Source organism: Electrona antarctica, assembly GCF_951216825.1.
Source record: "Electrona antarctica genome assembly, contig: scaffold_187, whole genome shotgun sequence".
NCBI lineage: Eukaryota > Metazoa > Chordata > Actinopteri > Myctophiformes > Myctophidae > Electrona > Electrona antarctica.
In genome coordinates, this window is record NW_027637309.1 from 148,375 (window position 1) to 169,285 (window position 20,911).

General features: G+C 49.5%; 1 protein-coding gene and 1 long non-coding RNA gene across 2 annotated transcripts; both read left to right on the forward strand.

Annotated features, from left to right (window-relative positions):
• Positions 1-10,032: 10,032 nt before the first annotated feature.
• On the forward strand, positions 10,033-13,087 carry LOC306918991 (putative nuclease HARBI1; the record flags this gene model as incomplete). The annotated part of the gene is made up of 2 exons (XM_079531826.1): positions 10,033-10,430; positions 12,205-13,087. The coding sequence occupies 2 exons, from the start codon at positions 10,033-10,035 to the stop codon at positions 13,085-13,087; spliced, it is 1,281 nt and encodes a 426-aa protein (XP_079387952.1).
• Positions 13,088-14,132: 1,045 nt separating this feature from the next.
• Positions 14,133-15,483, forward strand: LOC306918990. Its single transcript, XR_013789449.1, has 4 exons — positions 14,133-14,406; positions 14,649-14,890; positions 15,032-15,164; positions 15,307-15,483. It is a non-coding gene; the product is annotated as an uncharacterized lncRNA (long non-coding RNA).
• Positions 15,484-20,911: the final 5,428 nt, after the last annotated feature.

A 20,911-nucleotide genomic window follows, 5' to 3' on the forward strand; every position in this document is an offset into this window, starting at 1 on the left:
TGGGTGGTTAAGAGCGGGTGTCCGGGTTGAAAGCGGGGCCTGTCGGATTGAGGGTGGGGTTTAATGATGTAGGCGTGGCCTATGCGCTTTGGGGGGCAAAAAGTTTTAGTGGTGCACAAAGATCTAGTGTTTAGCATGGCCATTCATGAATGACCATTGCTCATTCAGTATGCCGACATGAAAATGCTTACAGCACCTGGTATTCCCAGGCGGTCTCCCATCCAAGTACTAACAAGGCCCGACCCTGCTTAGCTTCCGAGATCGGACGAGATCGGGCGTGTTCAGGGTGGTATGGCCGTAAGCAAAGGCAGCGGTGGCCGGTACGGCCCATATACAGCAGATGGCAGTAGCCAATGCGTTAATGAAAAGCTTACAGCACCTGGTGTTAGATTGTGAAGATTCCGGGGGGGTGCTTAAGAGTGGGTACCCGGGTTCGGATGGAGAGCCGGGTCGTGGGTTTAGCTGGCTTCGGGCCTGGCAGCCCGGTGGGGGACCAGGGCTCCCTGGGTCTGAGTGGAGAGCAGGGCAAAAGGTACCCAGGGTTCGGATGGAGAGCCGGGTCGTGGGTTTAGCTGGCTTCGGGCCTGGCACCCCGGTGGGGGCCCAAGGCTTCCTGGGTCCGAGTGGAGGGCCGGGCAAAACGACTTTATGCTGTCCACACTTTAAGAGATTTTACACTCGTGCCACGGAAGTCACGTTAGAGGCTGGCCCAGGCCACCCCCTCCCCCTCCTGGGTGACAAGGCTCCCCGGGGCCGCGTGGAGAGCCAGGCAAAACGCCACATTGTGTGTTTTTCAGGTAGGGTAGGGCTCCTTTCCAGCACTATATCCGCATGTTTTCAACACTTAATCAGGGGAGAGCGCAAACTTGCGTTCACGCTCTCCCCTGAGGGTGAACCACCTTCATGATCATGGTGTCTCCCCTGCCTGGTAAGTATGAGTTGTACATGCTGGCCATAGAGGAAAGCACTCAATCCACACACCAGTGCCCTGCCGGTCAGTCAACGACTAGTCCCCTCCACGTGGGCGTAACAATGGCCTCTTTGCGGTACCCAACAACCAAGTCTTAAAATTCCCCTTTAAGCACACACACAAGACACAGTGGCAGTATGTGAGCTTGTAGATATTAAGACTTTGACACATTTTGAGAACCTTCGATAGTATTAGTTAAAGCGCTCACACCTATTTGCACTCAAGACAACCGAGCGCACCACCGTGCTCCATGTCATTTTCTTCAACAGCTGACCTGGCCTTGTCCAATGGGCAAGGCCTTCCAAAAATATCCATAACTCATCAACGTCCCTCTCCACGGAAGTCTTTAGTAAAAGGCGAAAGGCTTATTCGTCATGAAGAGAGACCCGAGTAATTCTACCCGCTTGCCACAGCGGCCGGCAAAGCCTCTAGCCGCGCCGGTCAAGCGCTTAACGGCGCGCGTGCACGCACACACTTGGCGTGGGCAGCTCCGCAAAACAGCACATGCGTTATTTCACAGTCCGAGGTGGCCCTGTGCCCCCGCGGCTGGGTTTAAGGCGTCTTGGATGGGTGGTTAAGAGCGGGTGTCCGGGTTGAAAGCGGGGCCTGTCGGATTGAGGGTGGGGTTTAATGATGTAGGCGTGGCCTATGCGCTTTGGGGGGCAAAAAGTTTTAGTGGTGCACAAAGATCTAGTGTTTAGCATGGCCATTCATGAATGACCATTGCTCATTCAGTATGCCGACATGAAAATGCTTACAGCACCTGGTATTCCCAGGCGGTCTCCCATCCAAGTACTAACCAGGCCCGACCCTGCTTAGCTTCCGAGATCGGACGAGATCGGGCGTGTTCAGGGTGGTATGGCCGTAAGCAAAGGCAGCGGTGGCCGGTACGGCCCATATACAGCAGATGGCAGTAGCCAATGCGTTAATGAAAAGCTTACAGCACCTGGTGTTAGATTGTGAAGATTCCGGGGGGGTGCTTAAGAGTGGGTACCCGGGTTCGGATGGAGAGCCGGGTCGTGGGTTTAGCTGGCTTCGGGCCTGGCACCCCGGTGGGGGACCAGGGCTCCCTGGGTCCGAGTGGAGAGCAGGGCAAAAGGTACCCGGGTTCGGATGGAGAGCCGGGTCGTTGGTTTAGCTGGCTTCGGGCCTGGCACCCCGGTGGGGACCCAAGGCTTCCTGGGTCCGAGTGGAGGGCCGGGCAAAACGACTTTCTGCTGTCCACACTTTGAAGATTTTACACTCGTGCCCCGGAAGTCACGTTAGAGGCTGGCCCAGGCCACCCCCTCCCCCTCCTGGGTGACAAGGCTCCCCGGGGCCGCGTGGAGAGCCAGGCAAAACGCCACATTGGGTGTTTTTCAGGTAGGGTAGGGCTCCTTTCCAGCACTATCCGCATGTTTTCAACACTTAATCAGGGGAGAGCGCGAACGCAGTCCCCCACTACCAGAAATTGTGCAGTCGAGATTCCCACATTTGGGGAATTCGCCCGGGTCAGCAAAGCACGGGGTGCAATGGCTGAGCCTCGCCGAGGGTGAAGCACCTTCATGATCATGGTGTCTCCCCTGCCAGGTAAGTATGAGTTGTACATGCTGGCCATAGAGGAAAGCACTCAATCCACACACCAGTGCCCTGCCGGTCAGTCAACGACTAGTCCCCTCCACGTGGGCGTAACAATGGCCTCTTTGCGGTACCCAACAACCAAGTCTTAAAATTCCCCTTTAAGCACACACACAAGACACAGTGGCAGTATGTGAGCTTGTAGATATTAAGACTTTGACACATTTTGAGAACCTTCGATACTATTAGTTAAAGCGCTCACACCTATTTGCACTCAAGACAACAGAGCGCACCACCGTGCTCCATGTCATTTTCTTCAACAGCTGACCTGGCCTTGTCCAATGGGCAAGGCCTTCCAAAAATATCCATAACTCATCAACGTCCCTCTCCACGGAAGTCTTTAGTAAAAGGCGAAAGGCTTATTCGTCATGAAGAGAGACCCGAGTAATTCTACCCGCTTGCCACAGCGGCCGGCAAAGCCTCTAGCCGCGCCGGTCAAGCGCTTAACGGCGCGCGTGCACGCACACACTTGGCGTGGGCAGCTCCGCAAAACAGCACATGCGTTATTTCACAGTCCGAGGTGGCCCTGTGCCCCCGCGGCTGGGTTTAAGGCGTCTTGAATGGGTGGTTAAGAGCGGGTGTCCGGGTTGAAAGCGGGGCCTGTCGGATTGAGGGTGGGGTTTAATGATGTAGGCGTGGCCTATGCGCTTTGGGGGGCAAAAAGTTTTAGTGGTGCACAAAGATCTAGTGTTTAGCATGGCCATTCATGAATGACCATTGCTCATTCAGTATGCCGACATGAAAATGCTTACAGCACCTGGTATTCCCAGGCGGTCTCCCATCCAAGTACTAACCAGGCCCGACCCTGCTTAGCTTCCGAGATCGGATGAGATCGGGCGTGTTCAGGGTGGTATGGCCGTAAGCAAAGGCAGCGGTGGCCGGTACGGCCCATATACAGCAGATGGCAGTAGCCAATGCGTTAATGAAAAGCTTACAGCACCTGGTGTTAGATTGTGAAGATTCCGGGGGGGTGCTTAAGAGTGGGTACCCGGGTTCGGATGGAGAGCCGGGTCGTGGGTTTAGCTGGCTTCGGGCCTGGCACCCCGGTGGGGGACCAGGGCTCCCTGGGTCCGAGTGGAGAGCAGGGCAAAAGGTACCCGGGTTCGGATGGAGAGCCGGGTCGTTGGTTTAGCTGGCTTCGGGCCTGGCACCCCGGTGGGGGCCCAAGGCTTCCTGGGTCCGAGTGGAGGGCCGGGCAAAACGACTTTCTGCTGTCCACACTTTGAAGATTTTACACTCGTGCCCCGGAAGTCACGTTAGAGGCTGGCCCAGGCCACCCCCTCCCCCTCCTGGGTGACAAGGCTCCCCGGGGCCGCGTGGAGAGCCAGGCAAAACGCCACATTGGGTGTTTTTCAGGTAGGGTAGGGCTCCTTTCCAGCACTATCCACATGTTTTCAACACTTAATCAGGGGAGAGCGCGAACGCAGTCCCCCACTACCAGAAATTGTGCAGTCGAGATTCCCACATTTGGGGAATTCGCCCGGGTCAGCAAAGCACGGGGTGCAATGGCTGAGCCTCGCCGAGGGTGAACCACCTTCATGATCATGGTGTCTCCCCTGCCAGGTAAGTATGAGTTGTACATGCTGGCCATAGAGGAAAGCACTCAATCCACACACCAGTGCCCTGCCGGTCAGTCAACGACTAGTCCCCTCCACGTGGGCGTAACAATGGCCTCTTTGCGGTACCCAACAACCAAGTCTTAAAATTCCCCTTTAAGCACACACACAAGACACAGTGGCAGTATGTGAGCTTGTAGATATTAAGACTTTGACACATTTTGAGAACCTTCGATACTATTAGTTAAAGCGCTCACACCTATTTGCACTCAAGACAACCGAGCGCACCACCGTGCTCCATGTCATTTTCTTCAACAGCTGACCTGGCCTTGTCCAATGGGCAAGGCCTTCCAAAAATATCCATAACTCATCAACGTCCCTCTCCACGGAAGTCTTTAGTAAAAGGCGAAAGGCTTATTCGTCATGAAGAGAGACCCGAGTAATTCTACCCGCTTGCCACAGCGGCCGGCAAAGCCTCTAGCCGCGCCGGTCAAGCGCTTAACGGCGCGCGTGCACGCACACACTTGGCGTGGGCAGCTCCGCAAAACAGCACATGCGTTATTTCACAGTCCGAGGTGGCCCTGTGCCCCCGCGGCTGGGTTTAAGGCGTCTTGGATGGGTGGTTAAGAGCGGGTGTCCGGGTTGAAAGCGGGGCCTGTCGGATTGAGGGTGGGGTTTAATGATGTAGGCGTGGCCTATGCGCTTTGGGGGGCAAAACGTTTTAGTGGTGCACAAAGATCTAGTGTTTAGCATGGCCATTCATGAATGACCATTGCTCATTCAGTATGCCGACATGAAAATGCTTACAGCACCTGGTATTCCCAGGCGGTCTCCCATCCAAGTACTAACCAGGCCCGACCCTGCTTAGCTTCCGAGATCGGACGAGATCGGGCGTGTTCAGGGTGGTATGGCCGTAAGCAAAGGCAGCGGTGGCCGGTACGGCCCATATACAGCAGATGGCAGTAGCCAATGCGTTAATGAAAAGCTTACAGCACCTGGTGTTAGATTGTGAAGATTCCGGGGGGGTGCTTAAGAGTGGGTACCCGGGTTCGGATGGAGAGCCGGGTCGTGGGTTTAGCTGGCTTCGGGCCTGGCAGCCCGGTGGGGGACCAGGGCTCCCTGGGTCCGAGTGGAGAGCAGGGCAAAAGGTACCCGGGTTCGGATGGAGAGCCGGGTCGTGGGTTTAGCTGGCTTCGGGCCTGGCACCCCGGTGGGGGCCCAAGGCTTCCTGGGTCCGAGTGGAGGGCCGGGCAAAACGACTTTCTGCTGTCCACACTTTAAGAGATTTTACACTCGTGCCACGGAAGTCACGTTAGAGGCTGGCCCAGGCCACCCCCTCCCCCTCCTGGGTGACAAGGCTCCCCGGGGCCGCGTGGAGAGCCAGGCAAAACGCCACATTGTGTGTTTTTCAGGTAGGGTAGGGCTCCTTTCCAGCACTATCCGCATGTTTTCAACACTTAATCAGGGGAGAGCGCAAACTTGCGTTGACGCTCTCCCCTGCGGGTGAACCACCTTCATGATCATGGTGTCTCCCCTGCCAGGTAAGTATGAGTTGTACATGCTGGCCATAGAGGAAAGCACTCAATCCACACACCAGTGCCCTGCCGGTCAGTCAACGACTAGTCCCCTCCACGTGGGCGTAACAATGGCCTCTTTGCGGTACCCAACAACCAAGTCTTAAAATTCCCCTTTAAGCACACACACAAGACACAGTGGCAGTATGTGAGCTTGTAGATATTAAGACTTTGACACATTTTGAGAACCTTCGATACTATTAGTTAAAGCGCTCACACCTATTTGCACTCAAGACAACCGAGCGCACCACCGTGCTCCATGTCATTTTCTTCAACAGCTGACCTGGCCTTGTCCAATGGGCAAGGCCTTCCAAAAATATCCATAACTCATCAACGTCCCTCTCCACGGAAGTCTTTAGTAAAAGGCGAAAGGCTTATTCGTCATGAAGAGAGACCCGAGTAATTCTACCCGCTTGCCACAGCGGCCGGCAAAGCCTCTAGCCGCGCCGGTCAAGGGCTTAACGGCGCGCGTGCACGCACACACTTGGCGTGGGCAGCTCCGCAAAACAGCACATGCGTTATTTCACAGTCCGAGGTGGCCCTGTGCCCCCGCGGCTGGGTTTAAGGCGTCTTGGATGGGTGGTTAAGAGCGGGTGTCCGGGTTGAAAGCGGGGCCTGTCGGATTGAGGGTGGGGTTTAATGATGTAGGCGTGGCCTATGCGCTTTGGGGGGCAAAAAGTTTTAGTGGTGCACAAAGATCTAGTGTTTAGCATGGCCATTCATGAATGACCATTGCTCATTCAGTATGCCGACATGAAAATGCTTACAGCACCTGGTATTCCCAGGCGGTCTCCCATCCAAGTACTAACCAGGCCCGACCCTGCTTAGCTTCCGAGATCGGACGAGATCGGGCGTGTTCAGGGTGGTATGGCCGTAAGCAAAGGCAGCGGTGGCCGGTACGGCCCATATACAGCAGATGGCAGTAGCCAATGCGTTAATGAAAAACTTAAAGCACCTGGTGTTAGATTGTGAAGATTCCGGGGGGGTGCTTAAGAGTGGGTACCCGGGTTCGGATGGAGAGCCGGGTCGTGGGTTTAGCTGGCTTCGGGCCTGGCACCCCGGTGGGGGCCCAAGGCTTCCTGGGTCCGAGTGGAGGGCCGGGCAAAACGACTTTCTGCTGTCCACACTTTAAGAGATTTTACACTCGTGCCACGGAAGTCACGTTAGAGGCTGGCCCAGGCCACCCCCTCCCCCTCCTGGGTGACAAGGCTCCCCGGGGCCGCGTGGAGAGCCAGGCAAAACGCCACATTGTGTGTTTTTCAGGTAGGGTAGGGCTCCTTTTCAGCACTATCCGCATGTTTTCAACACTTAATCAGGGGAGAGCGCAAACTTGCGTTCACGCTCTCCCCTGAGGGTGAACCACCTTCATGATCATGGTGTCTCCCCTGCCAGGTAAGTATGAGTTGTACATGCTGGCCATAGAGGAAAGCACTCAATCCACACACCAGTGCCCTGCCGGTCAGTCAACGACTAGTCCCCTCCACGTGGGCGTAACAATGGCCTCTTTGCGGTACCCAACAACCAAGTCTTAAAATTCCCCTTTAAGCACACACACAAGACACAGTGGCAGTATGTGAGCTTGTAGATATTAAGACTTTGACACATTTTGAGAACCTTCGATACTATTAGTTAAAGCGCTCACACCTATTTGCACTCAAGACAACCGAGCGCACCACCGTGCTCCATGTCATTTTCTTCAACAGCTGACCTGGCCTTGTCCAATGGGCAAGGCCTTCCAAAAATATCCATAACTCATCAACGTCCCTCTCCACGGAAGTCTTTAGTAAAAGGCGAAAGGCTTATTCGTCATGAAGAGAGACCCGAGTAATTCTACCCGCTTGCCACAGCGGCCGGCAAAGCCTCTAGCCGCGCCGGTCAAGCGCTTAACGGCGCGCGTGCACGCACACACTTGGCGTGGGCAGCTCCGCAAAACAGCACATGCGTTATTTCACAGTCCGAGGTGGCCCTGTGCCCCCGCGGCTGGGTTTAAGGCGTCTTGGATGGGTGGTTAAGAGCGGGTGTCCGGGTTGAAAGAGGGGCCTGTCGGATTGAGGGTGGGGTTTAATGATGTAGGCGTGGCCTATGCGCTTTGGGGGGCAAAACGTTTTAGTGGTGCACAAAGATCTAGTGTTTAGCATGGCCATTCATGAATGACCATTGCTCATTCAGTATGCCGACATGAAAATGCTTACAGCACCTGGTATTCCCAGGCGGTCTCCCATCCAAGTACTAACCAGGCCCGACCCTGCTTAGCTTCCGAGATCGGACGAGATCGGGCGTGTTCAGGGTGGTATGGCCGTAAGCAAAGGCAGCGGTGGCCGGTACGGCCCATATACAGCAGATGGCAGTAGCCAATGCGTTAATGAAAAGCTTACAGCACCTGGTGTTAGATTGTGAAGATTCCGGGGGGGTGCTTAAGAGTGGGTACCCGGGTTCGGATGGAGAGCCGGGTCGTGGGTTTAGCTGGCTTCGGGCCTGGCAGCCCGGTGGGGGACCAGGGCTCCCTGGGTCCGAGTGGAGAGCAGGGCAAAAGGTACCCGGGTTCGGATGGAGAGCCGGGTCGTGGGTTTAGCTGGCTTCGGGCCTGGCACCCCGGTGGGGGCCCAAGGCGTCCTGGGTCCGAGTGGAGGGCCGGGCAAAACGACTTTCTGCTGTCCACACTTTAAGAGATTTTACACTCGTGCCACGGAAGTCACGTTAGAGGCTGGCCCAGGCCACCCCCTCCCCCTCCTGGGTGACAAGGCTCCCCGGGGCCGCGTGGAGAGCCAGGCAAAACGCCACGTTGTGTGTTTTTCAGGTAGGGTAGGGCTCCTTTCCAGCACTATCCGCATGTTTTCAACACTTAATCAGGGGAGAGCGCAAACTTGCGTTGACGCTCTCCCCTGCGGGTGAACCACCTTCATGATCATGGTGTCTCCCCTGCCAGGTAAGTATGAGTTGTACATGCTGGCCATAGAGGAAAGCACTCAATCCACACACCAGTGCCCTGCCGGTCAGTCAACGACTAGTCCCCTCCACGTGGGCGTAACAATGGCCTCTTTGCGGTACCCAACAACCAAGTCTTAAAATTCCCCTTTAAGCACACACACAAGACACAGTGGCAGTATGTGAGCTTGTAGATATTAAGACTTTGACACATTTTGAGAACCTTCGATACTATTAGTTAAAGCGCTCACACCTATTTGCACTCAAGACAACCGAGCGCACCACCGTGCTCCATGTCATTTTCTTCAACAGCTGACCTGGCCTTGTCCAATGGGCAAGGCCTTCCAAAAATATCCATAACTCATCAACGTCCCTCTCCACGGAAGTCTTTAGTAAAAGGCGAAAGGCTTATTCGTCATGAAGAGAGACCCGAGTAATTCTACCCGCTTGCCACAGCGGCCGGCAAAGCCTCTAGCCGCGCCGGTCAAGCGCTTAACGGCGCGCGTGCACGCACACACTTGGCGTGGGCAGCTCCGCAAAACAGCACATGCGTTATTTCACAGTCCGAGGTGGCCCTGTGCCCCCGCGGCTGGGTTTAAGGCGTCTTGGATGGGTGGTTAAGAGCGGGTGTCCGGGTTGAAAGCGGGGCCTGTCGGATTGAGGGTGGGGTTTAATGATGTAGGCGTGGCCTATGCGCTTTGGGGGGCAAAACGTTTTAGTGGTGCACAAAGATCTAGTGTTTAGCATGGCCATTCATGAATGACCATTGCTCATTCAGTATGCCGACATGAAAATGCTTACAGCACCTGGTATTCCCAGGCGGTCTCCCATCCAAGTACTAACCAGGCCCGACCCTGCTTAGCTTCCGAGATCGGACGAGATCGGGCGTGTTCAGGGTGGTATGGCCGTAAGCAAAGGCAGTGGTGGCCGGTACGGCCCATATACAGCAGATGGCAGTAGCCAATGCGTTAATGAAAAACTTAAAGCACCTGGTGTTAGATTGTGAAGATTCCGGGGGGGTGCTTAAGAGTGGGTACCCGGGTTCGGATGGAGAGCCGGGTCGTGGGTTTAGCTGGCTTCGGGCCTGGCACCCCGGTGGGGGCCCAAGGCTTCCTGGGTCCGAGTGGAGGGCCGGGCAAAACGACTTTCTGCTGTCCACACTTTAAGGCGCCGTTCACACCTATCAGACGGCCGTCTTATGAAAGTCTTGTCGTCTCATCTGTCTTATCGTTTGCCGCATCAGTTTCCCACAATGCTTTGCGGGTGTGGGCGGTGCGAGGGCGGTGCGAGGACATGCGGAAACAGATCCACGTGTTGCTTGTTGTGCTTACGCTGTTTAGCTGCCAGAGACAGTAGTTTGTTGGTTGTGTGTGTGGTGACTGCCGACAAAATGGTTTTTTGGAGGAGAAAGAGGGCTCTTGTCCTGGCGATATTGGTGGCGAGGAGAAAGAGGGAGAGGGAGACGCGCCAGAGAGAGATTGTGGCCAGGAGATTGAGGCAGGAGGAGGAGGAGAGAATGCGAGCGAGGGAGATTCAAATGGCCCCGCTGGTCCGTAGAAGGAGGCGAGTTTGGGTCCATCCGATCTTCCAAGTTCGGAAACAACTCGGGGACGGCCACCAGCTTTATTGGGAGCTACGGAGGGATGAAAGTCGTTTCCACCAGGAATTCAGGATGTCTATCCACCAGTTCGATTTCCTGCTGGCGAGGGTGACTCCAGAAATCCAGAAGCAGGACACATTCTTCAGGGAAGCTATACCTCCCGCTGTACGTCTTGCTATCTGTTTACGGTAACTACTACAGTAACTATTTTACGTTCATTTTGTTCATTACCCACCTAGTAAATGCATCGTTAGCTCGAAAACTCGCCAATCAGCTAACGTGTGCAGCAAGGAATGCCAGGTTGACTTAAATATGTTACTGTAAGCTGGAAATCATAACAGCACCAGGAATGTAAATGGATGTGAGGATGAAAGATAATATTATATATATATATATATATATGCTTAGTGGTCTACTAAAGGCTGCTGGTGTTTGAGACCATGCGAGGTGGAGAGAGCACCAAATACTTTCCAGCTCTGTTCAACTGGCTTTTTATAGCTTACCTACTGTAAAGCAGCGGGTCTTAAACTTTTTCATGTCAAACTCCACATTAATATGATTTTCTGCCGAGGATCCCCATGTGAAAAGATGTGTTGGGAACCCCCTGGTCCAGTGCGTCATGACGCACTGGGCACCCATGCAAGGACCAGGGCACCAATGCAAGTAGCCCAAGATTAGACTTTTCGATTCGGACGATATCACAATCTTGGGCTACCATGCAAGATTTGTGTTACAAAAATGAAAACAAAAAGCAAATCAACAAGCTTGTCACAAAGCAATGGGTTGTGAGCTAGTAGATCGCCTCTTTTCAAATCGCTGGGTTAAAGGCGTTCAAGTGATTCTGATGCTATATTAACACATTTTGCAACACACTTCTCACTTTGAGAACCACCACTGTAAAAGCAGTAATCCAATTTCAATTCAAAGGAGATGTATTGGCATGAGAAAACAAACGTTTACATTGCCAAAGCCAGTGTCACAATACACTAAAAAAAGTTGAAAATGGGGAAAGTATTGTATGCAGTTGGATGAGGTGCAGCATTTTGCAAACAGAGCTATGCCACTTTGTATCGTTATGTTAGAACATGGTATAAAGCTTTTTGAAACAAACAGCAATTATTTTGCAGTCACTTGAGTTAGGGTTAGGGTTAGGGTTAACCCTAACACAAATGACATTTATTCTCAGGACTATTGAAATAGTATGCAGACTCTGATTTAAGATCTGTTTAAATCCAAAGTTAAACATTTGAATAGGAAGGAAGACACTGGAGCATCACAGACAGTTCAAGCCCTTTTTAATGCACACACAGGGTGCAGGTAAAAATTGACAACGTTTCGAAGTATAGGGCACATCTTTGTCAGGTCATGACGAAGATGTGACCTATACATATGAACGAAATGTTCTCGAACTGTCTGTGATGCTCCAGTGTCTTCCTTCCTATTCGTCCCCCTTCTGCTTAAACATTTGAATGTCGTGGGAAAAATGAAACTGTCATATTATAGATGCATTATGTATAAACTGAATATGAATATATATATATATATGTATGTATGTATAGTGGCGCGCTATGAGCTTGTAGATCTGCTATTTGTATGTATGTATGTATGTATGTATGTATGTATGTATGTATGTATGTATATATATATATATATATATATATATATATATATATATATATATATAATTTATTATTATAACGTTTTTAATACAGACATGTTGACCATCTGATGTGACCATGTTGCTGTGGGCTACTTTTGAACAAATTATTTCATCATTCAGCCATGTCATTGTTCTCCAGAGGCACTATTAAAGCAATGCCATTATACATCCGGTATATATGGATGCTAAGGTTCTGTAATATTATGAATGCAGAGCTAACATTATCTTATCAACCTCACTTGTAACATGTCAGTTCAGATTGTGTGTTAACGTTGTGATTATTGTCTCTACCTATTTTACAGATATCTTGCCACTGGTCACAACTACCTGGCCATCTCCACCAGTTACCGAGTTGGCCGCTCCACTGTGTGTGGCATTGTGCCCACTGTGGCAGCTGCCATCTGGAACACAATGGCTGAGGACTTCATGCCTGTGCCAAAGAAGGATGATTGGAAAGCTATATCCGATGTATTTGGTGAGAAGTGGCACTTTCCTCACTGTTTGGGTGCCATAGATGGCAAACACATTGCCATCAAGGCACCCGACAGATCAGGATCGCTCTTCCACAACTACAAAGGCCACTTTTCAATTGTCCTGCTGGCTGTGGTGGATGCTCTTGGCCTGTTCCGTGTGGTGGACGTAGGTGCGTATGGGGGTGGCAGTGACGGTGGGGTACTTGCGGTGTCTCATTTTGGGCGGGCTCTGACGAGGGGTACACTGGACCTTCCCGATGATGCCCCGCTCCAAAATGCTGAGTACCTGGGGCCACTTCCGTACGCGTTTGTGGCGGATTTGGCTTTCCCTCTGCGCCAGAACCTGCTTCGCCCATACACACGTCAGTCTCTCCGCACGGACTCCCACCGCATCTACAACTACCGGCTGTCCCGTGCACGGCATGTTGTGGAGAGTGCCTTTGGTGTGCTGGTGACAAAGTTCAGGGTGTACCACGGAGTCATCGAGCTCACCCCTGACCACGCTGAGAAGGTTGTGAAGGCTACCACCGTCCTCCACAACTTAATCAAATGGGGCCAGCAGGACGCAGCCCACATGCCTCCAGTGGAGCCTTCCCATGCTGCAGGAGGAGGAGTCAGGAGGAACTTTGATGGTCTCCAAGTGCAAAACACTTTCAGGGAGTACTTTAACTCTCCAGCCGGTGCGGTGCCGTGGCAGGATCGCCATTTGTAATCCCCTGTGTCTTTTTTTTTGTTTTTGTTTATTTTTTAGTGAACGGATTGTGAGTTCCAAAGAACCTGAGAGCGATGCCGTCCAGGGTCACCCATGGCGGTAAGGTCAAGGGGGAGGTTCCATTTTCTTCTTTTTTGTCCTTTTTAGTTAGGAGAAGATTGTGAGTTCCAACGAACCTGAGAGCGATGCCGTCCAGGGTCACCCATGGCGGTAAGGTCAAGGGGGAGGTTCCACTTTCTTCTCCATTTAATTTGTCTTCTCCTTGGATCGTCACCTTGTAGTGGTGGAGAAGCTTGTGAGTTCCAATGAACCTGAGAGCTATGCCGTCGGGAGCTTTGCTCCTGGTAGGGTCACCCATGGCGGAAAGCTCAAGGGGGAGGTTCCAGACGAAGTGCGATCCAACAAACGCCTCTACGGAGGACCAGACACATGCTGACTTTCCAGGGGCATCACAACAGCTGGATCTGAAGGCTGCAGCAGCATTGAGCCCCGACTATTCTTGGACTCTATGCGACTGGATCCTGACCCACATCTGTTAATGACTGCTTGATGGCTGTCTGTGTGCCCGTCTCCCCATGTGATGCAAACGCAAAGGTATCCTCCCGAAAGTGAATGTACACATGACATCCCTCATTTCAACTGACAGTGGATGACCACCACAAATGAGCTTGACATCCTGGGTGTCAAAATAGACCAAAAGCTGTCTTGGTTGACAACACCTGACCAAAATCTCCATCCGGCCCGGTCAGAAGCTAACAGCACTGAGGACAGTGGCCATGCAGTAAACTCACCCCCAGAGCCGAGCAACTGTCTACAAGCTACAGGTCCACAGTGTCATGGAGTACGCCTCACTCAGCTGGATGAGTGCTCCACCTACAAATCTCAGTCTACTTGAAAATATTCAGAGGAAGGCTCTCAAAATAATTTGAGTTGACCAGGAGGACACTGCCAGTACAACACTCTCCATCAGCCAACACGTTGCTGCTGCTACAGTCCTTGCCCCCCCGCCCTAGGGACCTCCAGGACATGCTCCCTCCACCATACATCAGATGGCGAAACACCCACCTTATATGGCACAGCTCCAACACACCCCCCTAGGCTCCAATACACGCACATTGGACAGAACCTTTCTCCACACAGCTGTCTGTGGGTGGAACAGCCTACCAGAGCATGTACTTGACTCCATCACAGCCAATGGCCTTCAAGCCTTTAAACGCGGAGTTCATAGACACCCCTCACACTGATTGTTGAGCTGCAGTGAACCGTAGGATTGACCAATGGAAATATATATGCAGTGACAGATGACACTATGATCCCAGGTAAATGTCCCTGTGAAGCAGTAGTAACATGTAATAATATGCATTTTCAATCTCCCCACTATCATTATTGAACACACTTGAGCTTGGACATATACTCTCTTTGCTTAATGTCCACCTATCACTGAAATCAGTATACACATGCAGAGGTTCACTGAGTTTATATATACCTGAACTAAGTTGTTACATGTCATTTCTGATTGTGTGTTAACATTGTGATTGATTTTTGTCTTCCTCTTATCCAGACACCATGCCACTGGTAATTAATATATCACTACATTTGCAAAAGCGTCCACATACCAAAGTCCCTCATCACAGCTGATTTGACACGAGAAGTTGATGATCAGTCTACAGTGAGCAGTGTCCCCATGAGCAAGTAACACATGTAGGAGCTACACACTATTCCTCCTACTTCCCCAGCTGACCTACGTCACGCTGGCAAACCAAAGGATTCCTAGTGCAGCTACAAAATAAACTATCATCCGAGGTAACGTCCCTGTTAAAGCATTAGTAACATGTAATAATCTGTATTCTCCGATTCCCCACTGTCATTGCTCAGTGCAAACATTGCTCAAACTGTGAGCTTGTACATCTGCTGTCTTTGATTCATGTCCACCTATCTCTGCAGAATGTTGAAGGAGTCAGTGGAGGAGTACCTGGCCCTGCAGGAAGTGCTGTGCCAAGTGGATAAGATGTAGGCCAAGCTGCTCAAAGATGAGGCCTTCCTGGAGGGACCAGACCACCTAATCTCTAGAGCAAAGGTCAGGAAATTATGTGTCTGCCTGTGTAGCTCTGTTAGTAAGATTGGATATACTGCTGTGGTTGGATACCACCTCCCCAGCCACTGCAGATATGCTACTGTATGTCCTGAGATTATAAAAATATGTGTGAACATGTGTGCAGGTACTCTGACCACACCCAGCTGCAGACGCCAGCGGACGGTGCAGGAGGCCATCCAGGGCAAGCTGTCTGACCTGGACCAGTGGATCTCCCAGTACCAGACGGCCTTCTCCAGGCTCTCTGACCTGGACCAGTGGAACTCCCAGTACCAGACAGCCTTATCTAGCCTACAGGCTACAAAGCTGGCCATGCGTCGGTGAGATACAGTGATACTGTGCTGTCATATGTGCACTCCTTGCAAATTAACCCATTAAGACTTCAGCTCGATTCTACAAAATGTTTTCTAAATCATGACAGTTTTCTGAAAAACCTATGTTTCTATGTCAGTGGTCCTGAAACTATTTCATGTCAACGACCCCTAGAATTATAAGTATTTGGCCACCGACCCCCATCTCAAAATAGGTTGTTCCACGAACCCCCCAGAAGCAAACATTTGAGTTAAAAACATTTGCTCTGAAAGTTCCAAATTTGCACCACATTTTCACAAATTCTCAAAAACAGCAGATCAACAAGCTTGTAGCACAGCACCAAGTGCCTCGTTATGAGCTTGTAGATCTGCTATTTTTCAATAGTTAACCCATTCAGGCCTGACCTCAAAATTTTAAAAAGATATTCTAAATCCTCCAGTTTTCTGAAATAAATATTTTCACGATTTTTCAAAAATAGCAGACCTACAAGCTCGTAGCGTGCCACTCGGTGGCACGCTATGAGCTTGTAGATCTGCTATTTTTCAATAGCTAAATTATAACATAATGTTTAAAACACCAAAAGGGGTTCCCGCCCAAAATGGGCTAAAGTATAACATAATGCTTAAAACACCAAAAGGGGTTTCCGTCCTGAATTGGTTAACTATATCAACCTGGTATGGCACTCCTACTATGCTTGACACAGTAGGTGGATTGAACTATTGGTTCACAGGCCTTCGTCTGGCTTCCAGAATGTAGAACAGCAGCAATACTATTTATGATACTAAAACATCATCATTGTGAATATTGTTCATTGTGTAGGATACGCCACTAGCATATGGGACGCTTCTTTCAACACGATTTCACTGGCATTTTATTTTTGCTCTAATCCATGTACACCTGAACTATAATTATTAACCATGCTTGTTAACATTGATGATTGTGTACCTCTCTTACAGATATCTTATTTGCACTGGAATTGTCTATCACTCAATTTCCAAAAGCTTCCTCATACCATAGCCCCTCACCGCTGCTGTCACGTAGTGAGTACGTTCATCAGAGAAAGTTGATACAACAGCCAGCAAGAGGATGGAACGGGGAACCTTCCAATTCCAAGACGGCCACTCCACCTCCTGAGTCACTTGGTAATTATGATATTGTAACACTTGGTGCAAATGGTCTCCCATAGTGAAGTACGTAGAAAATGCTCACTTTCATGTGACCCAACAACATTAACAAATAGCCATTGAAAAACATGTCATAATCGTTGATGCAAAGTCATTTAGGACGAATGGATCAGCAATGGCTATAGAAAATGCTCGATTTTCAGTCGTCTGCTGTGTAACCCTTAAGTTTTGAAATTGATCTATTGACAGAATAGGCTATTCCTGTGGAAGATTATTTCACTGACCAACTACAACAGAAGGTTGTTTTGTTTTTGGATATTATCAAATATCTGTGAAGAAAAACAGTGAGTACATTTAATAGTCACTTATAGGCTCATTTAAAAAAAGGAGAAGGCATGCTTTTCAGGCTACGGACAGAGGGAGTAACCACACACACACACACACACACACACACACACACACACACACACACACGCACACACTCTCACACTTTCACACTCTCACACTCTCTCACTCGTGAACCAGTCAGTCTAGCCACCCCTCTGCCGATTTTTATTTTTTGACGAAAAAAAGATTAAAAAAAAACGTCAAATAAGGGTTTCCATTTCCACATTAAATAATAATAGTCATAATTGGAACATTAACATATAAATAGATTCTGGAAAAAACAAACAAACATGGTAATACATCAAATACATAAAAAAAGAAGGCCTGGGCCATGGCTCAGTGGTCCAGGCACCTTGGCTGGTAATCCAGTCTGGCAGTGTGCTGCGGGCTCGGCCTTTACTGCATGTCATCCCCCCCCCCCATCTCTCGCCCCATTTCCTGTCAGCCTACTGTCTGTCCCTCTATAACAAATATAAAATAAAGGCGAAAGCCACCAAAAAAAGAAAAAATGTCAGTCATGTCAGTCATGTCAGTCAGAATTGTCTGGTTCCCTGGTTCCCTGGTCCCTGGTTCCCTGGTCGCGGTTTTGTGCCTCTGCCAGTGCCTGGTGTATGGCCAGGCGAAGGCTGTTTTTGGACCTGGGGGTGAGCTTGTCCATCTCATGGCCTATAAAATAAATGAAATGGTGGGTGTCGGGTTGCAGGTCCCGTCCATCCCGCAGCTGGTGCAGAACGTCACGCTCGAAGGCGTTGGGCTGCTGTTCTGCCCCTTCACCCTGCCCAGACCCAGAGGCCGTCTGCTGCTGCTGACTGGATCCTATTCAACAAAGGTTCAACCATTTATTACATTGACCTGAAATTGATTTTGTATTGTATTACACATCCATCATGTCAAATCTGACTATAGTCACACACAGTTGAGTTGTTTTTGTCTTGGCTTTGTACAAGTGTTTATGACTCTTACCACTTTCCACTGTCGGACCAACAGAGGCTGGTGGTCCGACCTGATGGCTCCTGGTGGCAGGGTTCCAGTTCCTGTACGTGTGACTGCCTGCTATGAAGTAAGATTTAATAGCATTATATAGAGCTTGTATTTTTTGGTGTTTGACTTGCAAATCCCAATGAGTTGTCTAAAGATCTTACCATTTCCACTAGCCGATGGCAGCACAGACCTCTGCTCAACCACAGCAGAGGCCTGTGGTCCAGTCAGATGACCGGACTGGCCACCAGTCATATGACTGGACCACTGCTGGTTGGCCGACCCTGCAGAGGCCTGTGGGCCAGTCGGATGTCCAGCAGACTGCTGGTTGGACCCTCCTCTGCCTCTGCCTCTGCCTCTCCCTCTCGCTGTTGCACAGCTGGTGGCAGTGTGGCTGGTGTGACTGACCACTATGAAGTAAGTTTTAATCACAATATGATATAGACCTTGAATTGTTTTTGGGTTAGATTCTTAAATGGAAATGGCTTCATTTGGAATGTCTTACCACTTTCAGCAGCTGTGTACAGCATGGGCCGGTGACCTGCCTGGTACCCAGGTACCGTGGCCTGTCTGTGGCCTGCTGCCCGACTGGACCCTTTCCCTCGTCTTTTGGAACAGGCTGCAGTGACGTAAAGTTTAATCATAATATGATATTGTGCTAGAATAGTTTTTGTTGCATTTGTAAATGTCAATGACTGTCTTTTACACCTTACCACTTTCAGCAGCTGGCGACTGCATATACCCAGACCCGGGTCCAGCTGGGGACTGCATATACCCAGACCCGGGTCCAGGGGTGATGGGTCTGATGTCTGCTGCCCAACTCGGCCCTGCTGTTTGGCTGGTGCCAGCAGGTGTGCTGCGACTGGCAACTATGAAGAAGTTTAATCATATGATATTGAGCTTGATTTTCTTTTGTTGCATTTCTAAATGTCAATGTCTTGTCTGTACATCTTACCACGTTCAGCAGGCTGTGGACCTCGCTCCCTGGCTGGCACTGACAGGAGAGACTGGGACTGGCTGGGCTCGTCCTCGTCTATTAGGTAATGTTGCAAACATGTCAGTAGACCTTTCTATTGGATTTGTAAGCCCTAAAGTGCGTTTGCTTGTGTGAAAAGTCTGCATTTGAGACCTCTTTCTGTACATGAGGAGATTATTCTGGATTCTTTAGCAACTTTAATCTAACTCTCAAATGTTTGGAGTTCCGTCGTGGCTATGTTACTACAAACCTAAAATTCTAGAAAAGTGTAATTTAGTTTGGATAACTATCACAACATGTTACCTGGTAGATTCAGGTACCCCATGTCAACCGTGAACTCCGGGTCATCCTCCAAGGCTGCTGGTGGCGCCATGTCAGCTCCACGTTGAGTTGGCTCTGAAATTGTATGCTTCTGTTTGGTCTAAAGTAAAGTTTCATGTCTTAACATTTAGAGCACCGAAGGAATAAGAAAGCTTCTGCCGGCTTCCTTCTATGAAGTAAGGTTCAAACATTTATTGAATTTGTTGTTCTTGTAAACATTTGTTCTGATTAATATGCATGTCTTACTTGTACCTCTTGCAACAGCAAAAAGGTCCTGCCTGGAGCCATGGGAAATCTGAGTGGCATCTGTAAAGTAAGGGTTAACATGTTGAATACAGCTTTATGACTTGATGTTGAATTTGTAATTAGTTGTCTTATTACTAATATACATAATTATCTTACCACTGTCATCAATCCAGGGGTGGAGGACTGGGTGAAGCTGCACACTTCTTTCTATGAAGTTAGATTCAAACATATATTGTGTACACCTGTATGGTTTGGATTGGTGTTGTGTTTGTAAACGGTTATGATTAACATGCATATATTACCTCTTTCAGCAGGAAACACTGAGCTGGGCACCTGATATGGAGGTAGACTTCCTTCTATTAACAAATGGGAAAGAAAATGGAGGTTCAGAATTCCCAAGATTCAAAAGATAAACAAATACGTGAAATACAACACATTTCCAGAAATGTCATCGTAGGTAAAATCAGCACTATTAAAAGTGTACAGATGCTTAAAACTAGAATCATCCTAGGATTCTCTCATGACTTTACAAAGGTCTTCTGGAAATGCAAGTTCACAACACATTGCATGTTAACGAAAGGTGTGCGACAAATTTGATAAACATCTTTGGAGACAATCTTTACATTCTCCAGCTCAGAAAAGAAAAACCATGGTGGTAGGCTCTGGATGTTAGAGATGAGGGGATGCTAATCTTTTTGATAGAACTGTGTTCAGTCAAATTCACAACCACATGGTGAATGTCTGTGTAGAGCAACGGTGCCCAGACTTTTTTTATTTGACTTCAAAATGACCTGCTCAACAATATCTACCAACCTCAAAATAATTATCTATCTATATTATATATACCTGTACTTCTATATATTAGAGAAGTTATACAGATTTATATTATATAAATATTATCCCCACATAACTGTAAATAATTTAGTTTTAACATTTTACATGAGGGGTTTCTGGAATAGCGATGCTGGCATTACATATAGACCAGGGGTGCCCAATAGATCACATGATATGCCCCTAAAAAGTATAAAAAAAACTATTTTTGGCATCTGCCACTTGAATTAAGGGGACTTGATTGATTGACATCAAAAAGGGCCTGTCAGCTCAAACCCACTATTTTGTTTTCAAGAGTGTTGCTGTGCACAAACGTCAGTAGCATTACAGATTAAATACAACAAACCCTACCTATTCTATTTCTCCCCCTCTATTTCCAATTCCAAGTGTATTTGTCTTATATGTAACGCCAGCTCTGCTATTCCATATTTAAACTATTTTCAGCAATGGTATAATATTATTTTTTTCGGCGGGTAGATCTTGTTGAGCTTGTCATTTTGAAAGTAGCTCTCAAGTCAAAGTGTGGGCACCCCTGATATAGACAAACCTACTCAGAG